A 20,482-nucleotide genomic window follows, 5' to 3' on the forward strand; every position below is an offset into this window, starting at 1 on the left:
TGATGATAACTGAAGCGTGTGATGCTGAAAAAGTAAAATAAAGGGTCTTTGAGTTAAAATATACAGGTTTAAAAATCCTGAGTTAGATTAGAACTTTAAATTTATAGTCTCTCACCTCATGTTCATAAAATACATCTTCCAATGACTTTCCGTCAGGGCCATCACCAACAGCTTCAAACAAGGGCTTGTACTCCTTAAAAAGCAAAAACAGAAATATTGGTGGGAACTTCTTGAAAAGGTAGGCTCCCAAGTGAATTGTACATGGATTATTTATGGAGTGGCATGGGCAAAAATCATTCAGGAGAGGAAGGAAGAGTTATGTTCTGTACTTGTAAATAGCAGAGAACCCACCCATACCAAGGAGATCCATATAAACCGATCACATACCCAAAGTATTTTGGCTACCTGTTGGGAAATTTCTTTATGAAAAAATTAGAGAGACATTCCTAGGAGATAAACACTTGGTTAAAAACCATTAGTTTTGGAGTAGAAATACTTTTGAAAGCATTTCTTTGGAAAGATGCTGGGCATTGTTCCTAATGAAGCAACCCATAAACAGTCTATTTTTAGTACTGTAATTAGTTATTTGTTTCCATTGTCTATGTCATTATATAGTTTTACATGCCCTCTTAAATGATTACTATAGGTCAGACACTGTGCTAGGTAATGACAAATATAAAAGTAACAGCTTCTGCCCTTGAGAATCTTATATTCTTCAGTGCAATAGCATAGGTAACTCTGCCTACCATTACTCCCTAAAAAGATTGAAGAATGTGATTGCTGTAGCTTAGAACAAATATGTTTCATGTATGATGGAGGAACGGCCAGTGAGCCTCATTCTTATGAGCATGCACAGTGAGGACTTCAGAGCATGGATAAACATTCTGGTCCACTAACCATACGATAAAGAGGAGTATCTTTGATTGGCTCCGTAGCTGGCACTGGGGGGTGTTCAAAAAGGCACTCATTAACCATAGGCCTCTTGGTCTGACTCCTTCTCATATGGCTGAGTTCCAGCAAGAGAAGAAAGACAATGATGTGAGGATAGAGGTCTCGGGCCCTGCCTATCTAAGGCTGACATGTGTGTCATGAATGTGGGCTCAGCATTCGTCTCAGCATTTGTTCTTTCATTCTAGGTGAAAGAGAAAGGAAATGACCAAGACTTCATGAGCTTTGAAAGGCCAAGAAAGCAAGCCACCAGAAGATTTGAGAATGGAGCCTGTGCCATGCATAGCTGCCTGAATGCTACAGAAAATCTGTGCATGCTCCAAATCTCCCCAAGGCATTCTACTCTAGAAGCTGGCTCTCCAGCCTCTTCCATATGGGCAAATTACACATGAGTGTTTTTAAACAACAATTAAGAAGAATAATGCATCCCACTCTGGAGAAATAAGGGTAGAAAGGCCTATTCTCACTTACAATATAGTTTTCAGCCACAATCTTCATCTGCTCATAATCTTCTACTCGGGCCAGCAAGCGCAATCCTTCTGGATACAGTTTACCGCAGGTTGGGTACAATGTCTCTCGCACTTCTTTGCTCAACTCCGTGCCAAAGGAATTAAGTGTGATGATAAAAGCACGTCTGTCGGCCTCAAACTGAATTTATAAAACACAAGATTACAGAGAGAGCTAATCATCTGCTAAATACTTTGGCAGATGTTGGGATTAAAATGAGGCAAGTCCATTTCTGAAGCAATCTGATTACCTTTCCTGATCTGTATCTGATTAAGACGTAGCCACATCGTTTTAACACTTTGCAAACCTTAAAGCACTATATACATGCTAACTATGATAGCAGGTATCATTATTTTGAATTGCTTTTTTTTTTTTGCAGGGGGGGAAGGCCGGGCAATTGGGGTTAAGTGACTTGCCCAAGGTCACACAGCTAGTAAATGTGTCAAGTGTCTGAGGCCGGATTTGAACTCAGGTACTCCTGACTCCTGGACTGGTGCTCTACTCACTGTGCCACCTAGCTGCTCCTTGAATTCCTTTAACCTTTTTCTGTACCAAAGTAGCAAGGTGGTACAGTGGATAGATCTGAGGAAGATCTGAGTTCATATTTGGACTTAGATATTTACTAACTATGTGACCCTTGGGCAAGTCACTTAATCTCTGTCTGTCTTGGTTTCCTCACGTGTAAAATGGGATGAGATAATATTTTATAAAATGCTTTGCACAGTGCCTGGTATTTAAAAAAAATCCTTCTTCTCTTCCCTTCCCTTCCCAGAGCAATTGCCCTATGTTGGGAGGACCAGCATAGAGAATAAATGCAGGTGATTCACTTCACTATATCAACTCTCAACACCAATTTCTCTCTTTGTCTCTGTCTCCCCACTCCCCACACATTGTAATTTGCAATTTGTTTCCAGGTTCTATACCACTACAGATTTTTCCATATGCTGTTAAGTTCTCAAGTAAATTTCCCATATATTATTTTCTGGCAGAGTGGAAAAGAACCCTAAGTCCTAGGAGATCCAGGTTCTAATCCTAGATCTGCCACTGATTTCCTGTGTGACCTTGGGAAAGTCACTTCCCCTTTCTAGACCTCAACTTCCTCTTCTCCTTTGCAAAATAAAGGGAGAGGATGAGGCAGTTTCTAAAGTTCCTTTCAATCCTGAAATTTTATGATTCTTCAGCTACTTTTGAAACTCCCTTAAAGTCTAGTGTACTATAAGTTCATACTGTTTACCGACAGACTGCTGAGGAAATGCCCTCTCACTAGGTTTTTGTATAAAAGTAAGATCCTAAGTTCCTTATGGGAGCTTCTGGTTTTGTCTTGGTATGTTCAGTGTCTAGCATAGCTCCCTGTAAACAATAAAATAGTTGATGAACTAGACATGGCTTCTGATTCATGGGATTGTTGAAGCAGCTCATTGATAGCTTTCATGAAATCACGAAAACACCACGAATTAGGAGTTGCCTACTCGGGAGCATTGGCTAACTCTAATGGATGGGAATGATGTGCTCTTATTTGTTTTCTATTGAGGAAAGCTGAGTAATATAAAGGAAGTAGCTGGGTAATAGTGAGTTTGATATAGAGATGAAACTTGGAAAAAATCTAGGGCAGGCTGATAGCCAAATGATGCAAGTGCACTAGATCAGTCGTGTCAAATTCAAAGAGAAATAAATCCCTGGGGCTTCATATTGATTTAGAAAAACACAAGTTGACATCACCTATGTTGTATTTATATTTATTTTGTTAAATATTTCATTGTTAAACAATTACATTTTTATCTGACTTGGATAGCTTTTGGGAGGCTGGGCAAAAGCTTGACGCCTCTTTGTTAGATGATACCCAGGGTTCTTTAAAACTCTAAAATATAATGAGGCTAAGGAAGGTGAATGTGGGCACTGTGGACACCCCCACAAACCTGCATGAAGCTGTTGATATGACTCTCCCCCGAGAGCATCCTTCCACTTAGAAATAGTGTTTCTTAAAACCACTGACCTAAGTGATTCTGTGGCTGTAATAGCAAACTGTTCTACATCTATGAAGACAAGGTTCCTAACTCTTGAATCAATTATTTTCATGTAGTCATTATCAATTTGTGTGGAGGCAAGTCTGCCCTCATGCCAAGACCCCTTGTGACTATTTAAGGGCACATATATACTGGAAGTTGAAGGGTGAAGTCTAAGTCCATAGAACAAAGAAAAACTAACTAGGTCCATCCCAGGACTTTGGCCTTATCATTATTAGCAACATACTCTAATGGAGATAAATTAAACATGCCTCCACAAACTATGTGTTTGTTTTATCACTATGTTTCCTTATAAACCACGTGGACAATCCAAACAGTGGAACAGAGGTTATTTCAGGGCAAATAGCACAGTATGCTTGAAGGTACTTGCCTAACATGAACTTGACCTTATCCTTGCATATTAAAATTCTTGCTTAAATCAAAGTTACAACTGTGGAAATCTCATAATATAAAATTTGTTGGGTATTAACACTACTATCATGTTCAGTTTATTGGAAGCTATATCAACTAATTTATTTCTAGTTATACATGTTGACAGCCTTGCATATTTATTTATTGTTTAAATGAGACAACAGTCATTCAGTTAATAAGCATTTATTAACTAGTTTCCGTAAGCCAGGCACTATGCCAAGTGCTAAGGATGCAAAGAAAGGTAAAACCCCAGTCCCTATGTTAAACAAACTCACATTATAATGAGGGAGACAACCAGCAAAAACTTATGTACATATAAGACTTACACAGTATAAATGGAAGATGATCTCAGAGGGAAGGCTCTGATGGTGTGTGTATATTGGGAGGTGAGGTAAGGGAGACTATGAAAGACCTCCTGCAAAAAGGGGGATTTGGATTGAGTCTTGAAAGACTTCTTAAAGGAAGCCAGGGAGGCCAGGATGTGGATGGAGAGGCCAGACCATTCCAGGCTTGGGGAGCAGCTCATGAAAAGATGGGAAATTAAATGTTGTCCTTAAGGAACACTGGGTAGGACAATGTAGCTGGATCATGGAATGTATGGAGGGCAGTGTACAAAGACTGGAAAGGTGGGAAGAGGTCAGGTTGCAAAGGGCTCTAAATGTAAAACAGAACATGTCAGAGTTGAGCTGTGTAGGAAATAATAATATTATTTGAACTTCAATGTATGCAGTGCTTATCAATACACTATCATGTTTAATATTTATATCAACTCTGTGAGGTAGGTAAGGTATAATAAACCACATTTTACAGATGAGTTAGTTGAGGGACAGAGATATTGAGTGACTTACCCAGAGTTCTAAAGATAGCTAAGTATTTCTAAGTACTTGATATAACATATTAATGACAGAATCAGAAATCAGATTTGGATGGGCTGAGATTATGGACCAAGATTAACAAGGAGAAATTTAATAGAAATGTAAAGTTCTATAATTGGATTTACATATCTATCTCTACACTTATATGGATACATACATATGTACCTATTATTAAATGCATGAGATATATACATGTGCATACACATGTGAATTCCCATGCAAATAAATTATCACATTTATGTATAGAGGAGAATATATACATATACATGTATATTGTGTATACGTGTGTGTGTGTACATATATATGTATATATGTACACACACACACATAGGAAGGGAGGAAGGAAGGAAAAGAGGGAGGGAAGGAAGAAGGAAAGAAATACTTAAGAGAGGTAGCCCCAAAAGAATAATTTTATTACATTCTGATGCAACAAGGCAATTATGCAATGAGGTAAATCAACGTCTATAATAAGGTTTGATGAGGAAGGAAGGAAGGAAGGAAGGAAGGAAGGAAGGAAGGAAGGAAGGAAGAAGGAAGGAAGGAAGGAAGGAAGGAAAGAAAGAAAACTTTCCAATGGCTTTTCTACTATACTACTCTGTTTTACTCTACGTATACAAATCGCTTTGCCTAGTGTTGGCTTAAATCATAGAAAAAGGAATCACCTGGATGAAAAATAGGTAAGCAAAACCTTTAAAATAACTGAAAAATGACTAGGCATATATGGCATTTTTTTAAATAACCTTTTTCTTACCTCAAGAATAGGGCACATTATTTCTGCTGTGACATCACCATGATCTTTGCAGAATTTGTAGAAAGCCTCAAGGTATGACTTTAAAAAAATTGTAAGACAATAAAATAAATATACTTTCCTTTAAAAAGGTTGATCGTCTTACTGTGAGTTACTAAATACTGTGGTGGGAATTACATTCTTTTTCCCTGGGAAGTACTATATAGATTATGCTCTGATAACTCAGGCAATGTAAGGACAATAGCAAAGAGAAGGCAGAACTAAATGCAATCTACACTCATCACCTACATCACCCAACTTAGTGCTTTGTAGTATTGTGAATCATTCCAGGTACCCTTAGGTAAGCATTTGTCAGCCCAAGAAGATTGCAATCTCTCCCGCGGCATAGGAGTTGAGCAAGTTGACCTGACCATGTACTGATTATATCTAACGTATCCCATATACCTGCCTGAGACAAATGGAGAATGTTTCTAATCACAATTAGGAGACTATTCCATTGGAATCTATGGCCTCTGTGATGCTTCCTTTGAGGATCTTTGGGGAGAAAAGTCGTCAGGGGAAAAGCAGGTACTCAGACTTCCACAAAGTCAAGGGACTGTATGCATGTCTCCCTGTATTTTGAGGTATATATTGTGGAGTGTGTTAAATTGTGGCGTGAGGGATCCATCATTCTTATTGATTGGACAAGACAAAATATCTTTTGCTCATCCAATAATAAATGTTATTCTTAATTTGATAATAAGACACTCGACTTGTAATTTTATTGGTATAGGGAAATCTCAGATGAGGAAACTCTTGCTATCAATATTGGTTGGCACCTTGTCTTCAATTTGGTCTTAAAGAGTTGCCTAGAGGTTAGGTTTAGTGACTTGCTTAAGGTCAGACAGCCAGTATGTGTCAGAATTGGGATGACCCGAGGTCTTCCTGTCTTCAAAGCCACCTCTAGCCAATATACCATCCTGCCTCTTCTGGAGTACAAAGCCAAAAATGACAAGAGTCTATAATGTATTGGGAGAAAATGTGTATAAAGAAAACTGAATATAAAATCTACGTAAAGCATTGGGGGGTGGGGTGGGGGGAGAAAAGCACTAGGATTTAGGAGGATGAATATGTGCTTCCTATGGGATATGGCACAAGCTGAGCCCTGAAGGATTGATAGTCATCAATTTCCCTCAATGCCACCCCAGGATGCCATATGTTGTCAGCAAGTGAAAGCTGTATGAATGGGTGAGCGAGGTGATTCAAACTGAGAAGCATTTTGAAGACAAGAGACCGTATTTCATGATTCATTTGAATCACTCAACAATCTAGAACAGTGGCATGAATGTACCTCTGTGAACACTCAATACTCCTTGGATTGAAATGGGGTTTGTGATTTATACCATGCAATTGTGGCATAAAGGAGCATGGTATATGTGGTTGTGGGAATTGACTTAGGAGCATGGCAACTTTTCTTTTTATAACTTACTATAAAACAATTTTTTGTTCTCTAGTTCGGGGCATTTTCTACTACAAAATACAGTATTTTACAGAAGTATTTACCTTGTAGAGTTTATTACGCATTATTTCAATATTCACTTCATTAAGGATATTTTCAGACACGCAGTCTTGAAAGAAAGGAGCTGAAAGCAGAGATGGTCACAGAATTAATTCATGCTACACATTTGGCCATGCTTTTAACTATAATGTGACTGCTACTGACTTACTGCTGGTATTATTCAAACATATCTCACTGACTTCTGATCCTAATCCTAGGGCTTTTGCTCATACTGAGTTCTCCCTGGAATGCTTTAGCTTTTCCTGGAGCAATAGTCACAAATCAATAAATCTTCAGAGCCATAAGCGATGTTAGAGGTCATCTAGTGCAACACTCTTATTTGATAGATGAAGAAAGGGAGGCTGAGAGAGGGTGGCTTAAGGATATCTGCTGGCAAAACCAGAACTGGAACTCAGGTCTTCTGGCTCCTTATTCAGTGCCACTCTTGCAAAATCATACCTATCCCTTCAAGGCCTAGCTTAAGTCCCACTTCTCCATGAGGCAGCTAGGTGGTGCAGTGGGTAGAGTCAAGAAGACCTCAGTTCAAATCTGACCTTAGATACTGACCAGCTGTGTAACACCAGGCAAATCACTTAATCTCTGTCAGCCTCACTTTCCTCAATGGTAAAATGTTAATCATAATAGAACCTATTTCTCCTACTTGTCCCAAGATGTTTGTAATAAACACTTAGCAGCATAGTGCCTGGCACATAGTAGGTGCTATGTGTATGATTATTCCTTCTCTCCCACCAGGCTTTCCCTATTCACTTCAGCCCATAGTGATTCCCCTCCCCCTCTGAAGTCCTAAAGCCTTTATAATCTGTGTACTCATTTGATAATTATGCTCTCTTTGAATATTATTTAATTTCCAATGCATACTTTATCTCACAATCACAAGGAACTCTGGGAGATCAGAAACCACATCTTACAGTTCCTGTAACTCTACATGAATACTCGCACACCACAGTATGGTGTGATCAGAGGAGATCCGGCCTCAGAACTAGGAAAACCTAGGCTTAAGTCTGGTATATACCGGCCATTTGATCTTTTGCAAGTCACTTATTGTTGTCCTAGGCAAAGAAAAGACCTCTATTAGGAGGAGTTTCCTTACCCAGGAGTCCTTTCTAGCAATGAAATCATAGGTCCAGTCTCTATTCCAATCTTTATATTAAGTATCTTTCTAGAATAGAGTGTATAATAATAATGTATAGAATGATAATTAATAATAATAGTTAACACATACATAGTGCTTACTATGTACCAGGCATTGTGCTAAGCACTTTAGAACTATCTCATTTGATCCTCACAACAACCCTGGGAGGAGCTATTATTACCCCCACTTTACAGATGAGGAAACTGAGGCAAATAGAGGTTAAATGACTTGCCTAGGATCATACAACTAGTAAGTGTCCGAGACTGGATTTGAACTCAGGTCTTCCTGACTTTAGACCTAGTGCTCTATTCACTGCACCACCTAGTGGATATTCAAGAAATACTTTGTTGATTAATGAGACTCAAGAGCCTATGGGGGTGGGGTGCAGTCTGATGAGGGGAGACAAGAACTGTGCCTCTTTTTTTAATGACCTTCACTCTGGCTCGAATTAAGATTTAAAGACTGACCGTTGTAACCTGTAAGCCAACCTCGGCTTCTGTGAGAGGGGAAAGTTAGGCTATTTTTAAAGTAAGCAGGCACCTGAGAGGCTTGTCAACCCTTTTCTTATCCATCTATAAAATGGGTTGTTATTTCAGTTGTGTCTGATTCTTCAAGACCCCATTTCAAGTTTTCTTGGGAGAGATACCAGAATGGTTTGCCATTTCCTTTTCCAGCGCATTTTACAGATGAGGAAACTGAGGCAAACAGGGTTCAGTGACTTGCCCAGGGTCACACAGCTAGTAAGTGTCTGAGGCTGGATTTGAACTTAGGAAGAAGAGTCTAGCCACTGTGCTACCTAACTGCTCTGCGTATACCTCCTACCAAGCTGGAGTGCATGCAGCATAGGCTGAGTAGGATGATGAAAGGCCTGAAGAGCATGACATGAGGGTGGTTTGAGGCAACTGGAAGTATTTAGACCAAAGAAGAGATGAATGATGGAGACATGATAGCTATTTTTAAGTATTTGTAGAACTGTCTTATGGAAAAGGGATTAGATTTGGCCTTGGCCCCAAGGGCAGAACTAGGGGTAATGGATAGAAGTGATGGATTTGAGCTTAATATAAGAAAAACTTTTCCCACAATTAGAGTTATCCCAAAGTGGAAATGGCAGTCACTGGAGGTTTTCAAGCAAAGCCTACACTGAATGACCATGGAAGAATATCATTTGTCTATCTTGTGCTTCTGGGGAGGGAGAAGACTAGGCTCTCGCAGGGCTACTGAAAAGGCTTTGGCCTTCTTGAATGTTCCTTTTGACTCCAAGATTCTATGAGTCTAATTTGGAGGAAGAATGGGGCACTAGAAGGAACAATCTATAGTGCATTATGAAATTAAGTGAGGGTTAATTGTTATAGTAAGAGTTTTAGTTTTTGTAATAGAAACTGGGCACGTTGATCAATGACCTTCACAGTAAGCTATCACTGTTCACTTTTCCTAACAAGTATTAAATGGATAACACTTACAAAAGTATCTCCTTAGCATTCAATTGATTAAAACTGCTGTTAGCAACATTAATTATAATCCAGTGCAAAACATGACAAAAATATTCTTTCAGGTCATTTTTCAGAAGTTCTGGAGGCTCTCATCCAAAAAGGTATACACATACATACATATTTATCTATGTATACATGTAAATATATGTATATATGTATATACACACACGCATATATATACTTATATTTAACATGTATATTTAAAATGAAATGAGTTGTACGTGACTTTTATAGGCATAAAGCCATAATTAAAGGTTAAAAAACAAGTGATACAAAGTCCTCCCTAAAAATGGAAAGTTCTATAATTCACTTGCCATGCAGTCTAATTCATCAAATAATCAAAATACGAAAAGGTAAGGTATGGATTTCAATGATGTTGTCTCTGTATTTATTGAGAAAATCTAGAGTCAAGAATTGTGTATACTTGCATACCCAAAGGTGTTTCAACCAGAACAGCATCAAATAGATCTGAGGGTGTCTCTACAATGTTGACAGCTTCCATTTCCATAAAACTTCCCAGGGGGTGACACTTCTTAAGAATTTCCTTGACAGATTTCTTTTGTAGTACACCATTGATCAGCAGAATCACATTATCAATCATATAGCTGCACCTGAGTTGGAGAGTGAATGTCAAATATATGCATGGTAATGACTTCCAAAGACCCATAAAAGTATCCCTGAAAGAGTTCAATTCATTGACACAAACTGGAGAGAGTCCCAAGGAGCTCAACCGAGGTGATGAACAGCCTCCAAGAACCGGAGATACTCACTCTGGAGAAGAAAAGAGGGGATAGAAGAGCAATCTTTGGGTGTTTAAAGGAACCTAACATGGAAGCAGGATTACCATTGTTCTGTCCAGACAGAGAGGGCGAAACTAGGAGCACTGGGTGGAAGTTATAGAGAAGAAAATGTGTTTGATATAAGCAAAACTTCCCAATGAATAGTTATCTAAAAGGAGACTGGTGCTAATCTCTAATATTGTCCTTCACTGCTGCCTATAAACACACCCAAGTCCTTCCAATCCTGAAAAAGACCATTAGGCTCTACCATCTTTGCAATTTATTGTTCTGTGTTTCTCCTCACTTTTATCAGCCAAATTCCTTGGAAAAGCTATCTATACCTATTGCATTCTCTTTCTCTCCTTTTACTCCTCCTAAATCATCTGTAATCTGACTTCCAATCTCATCATTCGATTGAAACAGCCCTCTCCAAAGTCACCAAGAATTTTCTAATTGCCAGTCTAGTGGTTTTTTCTCATTTCTTTGCAACGTTTGAAATTGTTGACCATGTTGTCTTCCAAGGCACTCTTCCCTCTTTTGGTTTTCCTAACACTTTTCTCTCTTGGTTCTCTTGCTACTTGATGAATGTGGAACTATCTTAACTCCTTATTGAGAACACATCTAACTGTGGATATACAAAAGGCTCTGTCCTGGGCCTTCTTTTATTCTCCCTTGGTGATTTCATCAACTTACACAGATTTCCGTAATTAGTAGTTCTTAGATGATTTCCAGATCTATATTTTAGGCCTTAGTCTCTTAATTCCTGAGCTCTAATCCCATATTGCCAAGTGGCTATTAGACATTTTGAGTTGGATGTCCCAGAAACACCTCAAATTCAACATGCCCAAAAGAGAACTCATTATTTTTCTCCCAAATCCACCCTTCTTCCAGATTTTCTTATTTCTGTCAAGGGCACCATACTTGTCCTTGTCACCCAAGTTTGAAGCCTTGGCATTATCCTTGATTCCTGACTCTTATTCACCCCACATATCTCATCTCTTGTAAAATATTATCGTTTCTTTCTTCATATGTCTCCTCTCTATTCACAGTTCCTTACTTACCCTAGTTAAGCCTTTTCTCACCCTTTGGCCTGGACTATTTTACTAACCTCCAAATTGATCTCTCTGCTTTCAAGTCTCTCCTTCCTCCAATACATTCTTCACAATACTGCCACACATATTCCTAAGACATAAATCTGACCATGTTACTCTATGGCTCAATAAACTCCAGTGGCTCCTTATTACCTCTGAAATCAAATATAAACATATGAATTTCTCTGTTTGGCTTTTAAAGCCTTTCACAATAGCCATATCCTATCTGTCCAGATTTGTTACTCGTTACTACTCTCCAGACACACTATAGTATAGCCAGACTGGCTTTCTTATTATTCCTCATTCATTATTCCTCCTTTTCATACTGGTTGTCCTCCATACTTAGAATGTATTCCTGTCTCTTCTCCATCTCTCAGAATCCATAGAGGCCTTTCTTTTACTTCTATTGTTTTTAATTTATGGAATAAAACAAGCACTTCCATAACATAGTATAATAAAAAAAAAGATTGCACATGAAACTGCAAATCTATTATGTACAACTTGCTGTTCCTTTAAAACATATAATAAATTATCAGAGGCCTTTCTTTATGTCCTCTATGTACCTCTCTTGCCACACATAACCTAGTATCTATTTTGTAAAATGCACTCCCTTTCTTTCTCTCTCTATACACTCATGTATGTATATGTCTATATCTACATATTATTATTGTTGTTGTAGTTATCTCCCCTGTGAGACTCTAAACTTCTTGACTCTAAACAATCAAGAGATTGTTTTTACTTCTGTCTTCTGTGTCTGCAGAACCTAGCCCAGTACCTCGCATATAGTCAAGTACTTAAAGGCTTGTTAATTGATTGATAGCCTTCTTTTTGCAAGAGAGGTTTCTGGGATAGGGATATGAACTGGATCTGGGACTTCATTGATAGGATCAATTGACCAATAAACATTTATTAAGTGCCTTTATGTGCCAGGTACTGTGCTAAGTATTGTGGGTACAAAAAAAAAAAAAGAGTGGGGAAAGGAGACACTCCCTCCTCTCTAGAAGCCCATAGTCTTATGGGGGTGGCAACATGTAAACAGCTATACAAAAATAGGATATACATAGAATAAGTTGGAGATAAAATTAGGAGAAAGATACTTAAATTATGAAGGACTGGGAAAAGGTTTTTGTAGATGGTGGGACTTTAGCTGAGACTTGAAGGGAGCCAGGGAATCTGATAGGTGGAGATGAGGAGGGAGATAGTTCCAAGAATGGGGGAAAGCCAGTGAAAATACCTTGAGTTGGAAGATGGAGTGTCATGTGTAAGGAACAGCAAGGAAGTCAGTGTCACTGGACCACAGAGTACACAGAGCCAAGGAAGGTAGAAAAAGGCCAGATTATCGAAGGCTTTAAAAATAAAACAGAAGATTTTATATTTAATCCTGGATGCAACAAGGAGCTGCTAGAGTTGATTCACTAAGGGGGGGCCATGGCCAGACTTGTACTTTGGGAAGATCAGTTTGATACCCGAGTGAAAGATGAACTTAGAGTGAGGAAAAACTTGAGGCAGGGAGACCTAGCAGCAGGCTTTTGTAGTAATCCAGGGATGGGGTGATGAGGACCTGCACCAGGGTGATAGCAGTGTCAGGAGAGAAACAACATAACATATACAAAAAGCATTTATTGAGGCAACAAGCATTTATTAAGTGCTTACTATATGTGCCAGGCACTGTGACGAGTGCCAAGGATACCAATACAAGCAAAAAAGATAGTCCCCTGCCTTCAAGGAGCTTGTAATCAAGTGGGCAAAGATAACATACAAAAGGGAGCTGGAAAGGGGGATATTGTGTGAAGGTCCTCAGCTCATGGGCATGATGTTAAGTCTAAAATCAAGAGATGTTACAAAAGTAGAAATGACAGGATTTGGAAAGTGATTGGATATGAGAAGTGAGAGAAGTGAGGAGTTAAGAATGACATCTAAGTTTTGATCTGACTGGGAGGATGGTGGTATTCTTGACAGTAATAGGGGTTGGGGAAAAGATAATGAGTTCAGTTTTGGAGATGTTGAGTTTAGTATGTCCACAAAACATCTAGGTTGAGATGTCCAATAGGCAGTTGGAAATGTGAAATTAGAGGTCATTAGAGAGGTTTGGGCTGGACAAATAGGTCTGAGAACCATCTATACAAAGAAGACAATTTTATCCATGGGGACTGATGAAATCACCAAGTAAAATAGTATAGAGGAAAAGAAGGTCCAGGGTAGAATGTTGGGGAACACCCATGGTCAGTGTATATAGCTTGGATGAAGATCCAGCAAAGGAGACTGATGGAATTACAGATAGGTAGGAGGTATGTCAGGGGAGAATAATATCATGAAAACCTAGAGAGAGGAAAATAACAAAGAGAAGAGGGTGATTGACACAGTAAAAGACTGCAGGAGAGGCGAAGAAGAATGAGAATTGAGAAAAGGTCATTAGATTTGGTGATTAAGAGATCAATAGTAACTTTGAAGAGAATCATTTCAATTGAATGATAAAGTTGGAAGCCAGACTGCCAGATTTAAGAAGAGAGAGAAAAAGAAGTGGAGATGTCAAATTGTAAAAAGTCTTCTTATGAAATTTAACCACAAAAGAGAGAAGAACTATGGGACAATAGCAGGGTTAGATGGATCAAGTGATGAGAAGACATGGGTATGTTTGTAGGCAGTAGGGAAACAACCAGTAGACAAGAACAGATTGAACATGTCAGATAGTGAGGCTGGTAAAAGCTGTAGTCCACTGGAGCAGATAGGACAAAATGTGGTCATTTGTACATGTAGAGGGGTTTGCCTTGGCAAAGTGAGGGGCTGCATTATCTTGTGAGATGGGGAGAAAGTGGTAGAAGACATCATCTGAGTGATCTGAGATGAGGAGGGAGAAGAGAGAACTCTTGACTAATGGCTGCAATCTTTTCAATTAAAAATGAGGCAAGGTTCTCAATTATGTAAACCACAGTGATGGTGACAGAAGAGGAGGAGGGGGCAGAGAGCACTGAGAATAAGTTTGTACATTGTCAACAAATATTTGGAGTACCAACAAGGCAATGGGAGATCTCTGTCCAATTAGCATCCAAGGATGGAGTTGTTTCCCACAATACCAACCTGAATTCTTGACACTCTTAAAGGACAGTGCCAATAATGCAAAAAAAAACCAAACCACAAAACAATTGCAATCAGTCAAGATAGCTGGGAAACACCTCAGGCATACGCATTAGCTATGAAAGAAAAATTGTCTATATGTTTATCCTGGAGGGTATTTTCCTATCTCTTTGGCAATGTAATGACATGAGTATATGACCATTATTAGAATACCTATTGCTCATGAAGGACTGTGAAATCTTGACACATGATACTCCTTAAAAACTTATAGTTGTCATTCATTTCATATTTGGGGGTTGGGTGGGAATATCTTATTTAGATCTAACACGTGATAATCTTCACTAGAATTCTAAGTAACAGCAGTAAACAATCCGTGTGACTCTTTCTGAAGCATTTAGACAGTGCAGTTGCAAGAGTATTGGACTTGGAGTCAGGAAACCCTGAGTTTGAATCCTACCTCAGACACTAGGGGAAGTTGCTTAACCTAACAGCTTCAATTTTCTCATCTATAGAATAGAGATAATAAACAAGAGCTAGCTATTATTGTTATGTCTTATAACAAATGCTTTTTATACACTTTGATTTCAAATTCTACAAATTTTTATCAAGTGTCTAATATGTGTTAGATAGATCATCTAGGTGCCATAATAAACATGAAACTCATCCCAGGGAACTTAGAATAGTAAGTGTGGTGGGTTTTTTTTTTTAATATGGTTTGACATGTGGAGCAAAAGTAAAGAATTTGATTACTTATACAAATTTTGAGTCTGTATCAATGCCCAGATTCAAATATGGAATTTTTCTCAGTTCCAGCTGGATATTTGGTATTGTTTTAAATACAGCCAGTATGTCCATTTTACAGATGAGGAAACTAGTAAGTTGTCTGACCAGGACTCCAAATCCAGGGCTTTTTTTGCTAAGTCAAGTTGTCCCTAACATTTATATATTAAAATTTATAAGCCCTAGAAAAGGTAATAGGATTTACTCTAATATCTTGCTTTTAAATAGCCATGGGGGATCAATTAAGACAAGGTTTAACAATTTAAGGCAGCTGAAGATCTATATGGAACTAACTTTACACTTACGTCATATAGGTGAAAAATGTGCTGAGTGGCTCCAAGGAGTTGTTTCTGAAATGCTCAAAATGTTCACATAATTTTTTCCTCATTTTGTTGTCGATGGTAGAAACTGTGAGTGGGACAGTTTCTTCATTCAAAAAATTGCCATAATCTGTAGTCTGAAGGTGAATTTTCAGGTCTGAAACAAAACCCAAGATTGAATTTGGGTTAGTTAGTTAGACTGAGGAGCTAAGGTTGATCATTCACATTTTGATTTTCCTTAAATTACACATATGCATTCAATCGATTACTATAAGCAATCAAAAAGCATTTATTAATGGTTATATTTACTCTATGACAGACACTGTTATGGGCCAGAAATGCAAAGAAGGGTAAAAACAGTCGTTGACTTCAAGAAGCTCATATTGAGATGCAGGAGACAAATATAACTACATATACATATGATATATGCAGAGTAGACGGAAGGTAATCTGAGAAAGGAAGTTACTAGCATTAACACAAACCTATCACTTTGTGTGATACTTTCATCAAAGATCTCCAATTTCCCTTATATTATGTCTACATGATAGGATTGCTTTTTTTTTTAATATACTTTGACATGTGGACCAAAAGTAAAGAATTTGATTACTTATACAAATTTTGAATCTGTATCAATGCCCAGATTCAAATAGGGAATTTTTCTCAGTTCCAGCTGGATATTTGGTATTGTTTTAAATACAGCTATTGTCTGGATAGATTTCTTGAAGGGGCAGGATTTAAGGAGGAGGATACTGACTGAGACAAGAGAAAGGATTTTTAGCTAGTGGAAGATGGGAAGCAGAGACAGCTCTGGAGGCTGAAAAGGGGATTGTGAGTGGTTCTCAGTTGTGACCTCAAAATTTCCTTTCCTAAATTTATATAATGCTTCATAGTTTATAAAACATTTTGGGATTCTTTGTTTTGTCTTTGTACCTCCTGCACCCAGAACATTGTCTTTCACATAACAAGGGCTTAATAAATGCTGGTTGAATTGAATTGAGGTAGGTAGGACAGGACTACATCCCCATTTTACAGATAATATTGAAGCAGAGAGTTTAGGTGACTTGCTCAATTGTGTAACTGTTGTATATTTCATGGTTTGGGGATCATAACTAATAGTCTACCAACATTTTTTATACTGAAGTTTCCAAATAAATCATAAACTAGCTCTATGATCTCAAGGAAATCATTTGCCTTCTTTGGGCATATTTCCTTATTTGTAAAATGAAGGGTATGATTGAATGCTAGATCTCTAAGGCCTCGTCCAGCTCTAAAAATGTTTCATATTTTGTCTTTTTTTTTTTCATAAAAAGAAACTACCAAGCTTCTTTGTGTTTTTATTTCAAGTCTTCAAATATCTTTTTGTTCTCCTAGGTACTCCACAAAAATGTATAGCAATGTCCCTCTACCCTGATACTCAAGTAAATGATCTTTAAGAGGCAATATGGTATAGTCTATAGGGGAGTGGACTTGGAGTTAGGAACAGCTGGGTTCAAACCACATCTGACACTTATTAGCTATGTCACCCAGGGAAAATCATTTAAGTTGTCTGAGTCTCAATTTCCTTTTATGTAAGATTGCATTGGACTCAAATTTTGATGTTCTTTCCAACTGTAAATCTATGATATCATATTCCTATGAGAAAAAGAAAAAAAATTATCAATTGGCAGTCAACCTTGGGGTGATAAACCTCCCTGAACAAACCTAGGATGGCTCAGAGACATCTATTCCATTACCAGGCTCATACTTGTGTTGAGGTTTAGGGGTGCTTGGGACCCCAAAATACCAACATGCTAGGTCCTGCCCGACTGAATTCGGCCCAAGCCTTCTTTCAGCCAAAGTAAAAAAAAGCTTATTAAAGATTCGTCATATTGGGTAGACTTGAGGAGCCTGAGCATTGGCTAGACTCTTAAGTAATCTGAGCATTTTTGATGCTTGTATGGACAAACAGGCCAGACTGAATCTCAGCTAGATTGAATATGAGAGCCTTCATGGAGTCAAGATGGATCTTATATACAGAAAGACTGTGGGGAGATCTAGGGTGGCTAAGTAGTCTGGGGTGATGGGAGGAGGGGTCCAGGGAGGATCTTGAGGAGGAGTGTAAGGAGGATCTTGATGGGACTGGCCAGTAGCTGAGGTAACTAGAGGTCAGACACCAGGAATCAAGAAAATGGGATTTTGATGGGATCAAGGGTGGGAAGCAGGAGGGAGATCTGGAGGTAACAGACAATGGAGGGCTGGGCTAGTTTAAGGCTAACAGATTTGGGCAAGTTTATGGCCTCTAGAGAACGCCAGATCAAGTGGGAAGATTCAAGGTAGGGTTCGAGGGGGTTTCCAGAGCCTATACCCCATCACTTGAAGACTTCTCCGGTTTGTAAGACTTGATATGTATGGCTTCTGCTCCACTGGCACAGCTTTAAGATCTCAAACCTACCTCTACACCATAAGGAAAGATAATAACTAACATTTAGGTACTACTTTGAAGTTTGCAAAGCTCCTTGCATTGGTTATCTTATTTGATCCTGCCAACAACCCTATGAGCTAGGTCCTATTATCTTTGCCATTTTGCAGATGACTAAACTGAAGCAGAGAGGTTATTTGTCCAGAGTCACATAATAAGTATCTGAGGCACGGTTTGAATTTGAGGCAGGAGTTTTCCTGATAATAAGTCCAAAACTATCAAACCACCTAAGTGGGACATGTAAAATAAAATCTTTAGCTTTAAATTGGAAAATTCATTTCTTCTGAGAAATTGTTTTTTGTAAGCAACATGGTGACCAGGACATAAGTGAATTATTATCTGCAATTTCACCATTTACTGATCTGCAGCAGAGGCCTGGAAAGCCACTTTTTCACAAAGTCTAGTATATATTTGTATGTGCTAACCCTCTCTGTTTGACCTTACAATATGTGGGGATATCTATTTAATTAAGTAAATTAAAATGATCATTTTGGCATGTTGTATTTGGCTTTTACCAATGGTAGTTTGGACCTACATTTTGACAGCCTGCGTTCTCAGTGCAAAGGACAATTGCCACTGAATGTTGCAAACACTGTATCACAATATTTTTCTTCTCTGATATACAGTTACTGTTGCATAACTTCAGCACGTTTCAGCTGCCAGGGGAATCTGAGAGCCCAATATCTCCAAGTCTGACCGATAACTATAGTCCTGTAAAACAGTAAGTGGCAAAGACTGGCTGGTACAGTAGAAGTTGCCAAGTTTAGTGTGCAACTTTCAAGGACGTTTGGTGTCCAAAATGTTCTCAGATATTAGTATGCAGTCAAGATCATGTACATTCCTCCTCTTGTAGCATGAAGTATCATATATGGCTTACAGGGAGACAATAATGGACACCTTTGGTCTGTTCTCTTCCCTACTGCTCATCAAGGGAGACTTTAATTCCTGCCAGGAGGGGAAGCAGGAGGTGAGGGCCAGAGGCTGCAGCTCTGCTCTCCTCAGATAGAAGGCTACTGAGCTAGAATTCTATCTGTTCCCTTAAATATTATTAAACTAGGGGCAGTAGTTTTTCAGGTTCCAACTAAGCTCCTGATCGTTATTTCTTAATGGGGAAAAGAGGACCCTTAAGTTTAATGTCCAAGGCTCTACTCCCTTCCCATTAAATATCAGTTTCACAATGAACACACTTAGCAAATAGCAATGAAATTCATTTATCCAAGTGGATAACAAAACAGAAATTAGAAAAAGTATACATAGAAAAATACGTATCAGACAATGCAGAGTGAAGGGGCTTTCCCATTGGGATCTAGGTAACTCAGCTCAGATAAGAGAGTCCCAGATCTCTCCCAAGGGGAAAATTCCCATTCATCACTAGTGTCGCAAGCTGAGGGTAGAGACATGATGGAGATTTCCAGCTCCTCTCATGTTGACTTCTTCCCAGAGTGCTTTTCTTCCATTCATGGCCTAAAGTGAGAATGTAGCATCATGAATTTTATTTCTTGAAGCTGGATGACAAAGAGCCCGAAGAGACTAGATGTCTCTCTTCTCTCCCATTCTTACCAACTCCATCCTTCCCCTCACACAGGTGCAGGGCATTGACCTCTGCCAGTGTGAAGAGTCTCATACCAAAAAGGCTTTGAGGCTTATCATCAAAAATTTTCTTGAACTCCTACAACTACAATTTACTACGATGCACTCACTGTGCTTAGTGCTAAGGAAGATACAAAGAAAATAATAGCTATCATTTTTATAGTGCTTTAAGGTTTGTATTTTATGCATGTTTCTCATTTTTTTTTCTCAGAGCAACCAATTCTGGGAGGGAGATAATATTAATATTTTCATTTTACAAATGAACAAACTGAGGTAGACTGAGGTTAAACGACTTACCCAGTGTCAACTAGTAAGTCCCTGAGTCAGTTTTTGAATTCGGGTCTTCCTGATTTCCAATTCAGTGTTCTATCTACTTTGCCACCCAGATGCTTCAAGTAAACCTTACACTCAAGAAGTCGATATGGCTATAGAAGTCATAGCATCATAGCATAATGGAGGTCTTGCACATGCCTAGTACGCTTTATATGGCATCTACGTGTAGAAAGAAGGCTCTAAGGATCTGATTCCTGGAGAATTTTGATGAAATGTAAAGGAAGTACCTTGGGAAGACAAGACTGTGGAGCACGCATAGGCATTCTGTAATTAGTTCTCACTGGCAAACCATATGTTGAAGAGGAGGGTCTTTGGCTGCAGAGGCATTCAAAAAAGTCAGCCAATTATTGGTTCTTTGCTAAG

The 20,482-nt window shown here is 38.6% G+C and overlaps 1 protein-coding gene across 1 annotated transcript in view; it reads right to left on the reverse strand.

Moving 5' to 3' along the window:
- ATP6V0D2 (ATPase H+ transporting V0 subunit d2) overlaps positions 1-20,482 on the reverse strand; it is a 32,280-nt gene that overhangs the window by 392 nt on the left and 11,406 nt on the right. Inside the window, exons 2-7 of the mRNA XM_036738942.1 lie at positions 15,724-15,895; positions 10,126-10,304; positions 7,056-7,135; positions 5,517-5,594; positions 1,420-1,596; positions 116-193 (exon numbers count right to left, since the gene is read on the reverse strand). Coding sequence (XP_036594837.1) covers positions 116-193; positions 1,420-1,596; positions 5,517-5,594; positions 7,056-7,135; positions 10,126-10,304; positions 15,724-15,895 — 764 coding nt within the window. The remainder of the gene's footprint in view (positions 1-115; positions 194-1,419; positions 1,597-5,516; positions 5,595-7,055; positions 7,136-10,125; positions 10,305-15,723; positions 15,896-20,482) is intronic.

The sequence above is a fragment of the Trichosurus vulpecula genome, chromosome 1 (assembly GCF_011100635.1).
Source record: "Trichosurus vulpecula isolate mTriVul1 chromosome 1, mTriVul1.pri, whole genome shotgun sequence".
NCBI classification, from domain to species: domain Eukaryota; kingdom Metazoa; phylum Chordata; class Mammalia; order Diprotodontia; family Phalangeridae; genus Trichosurus; species Trichosurus vulpecula.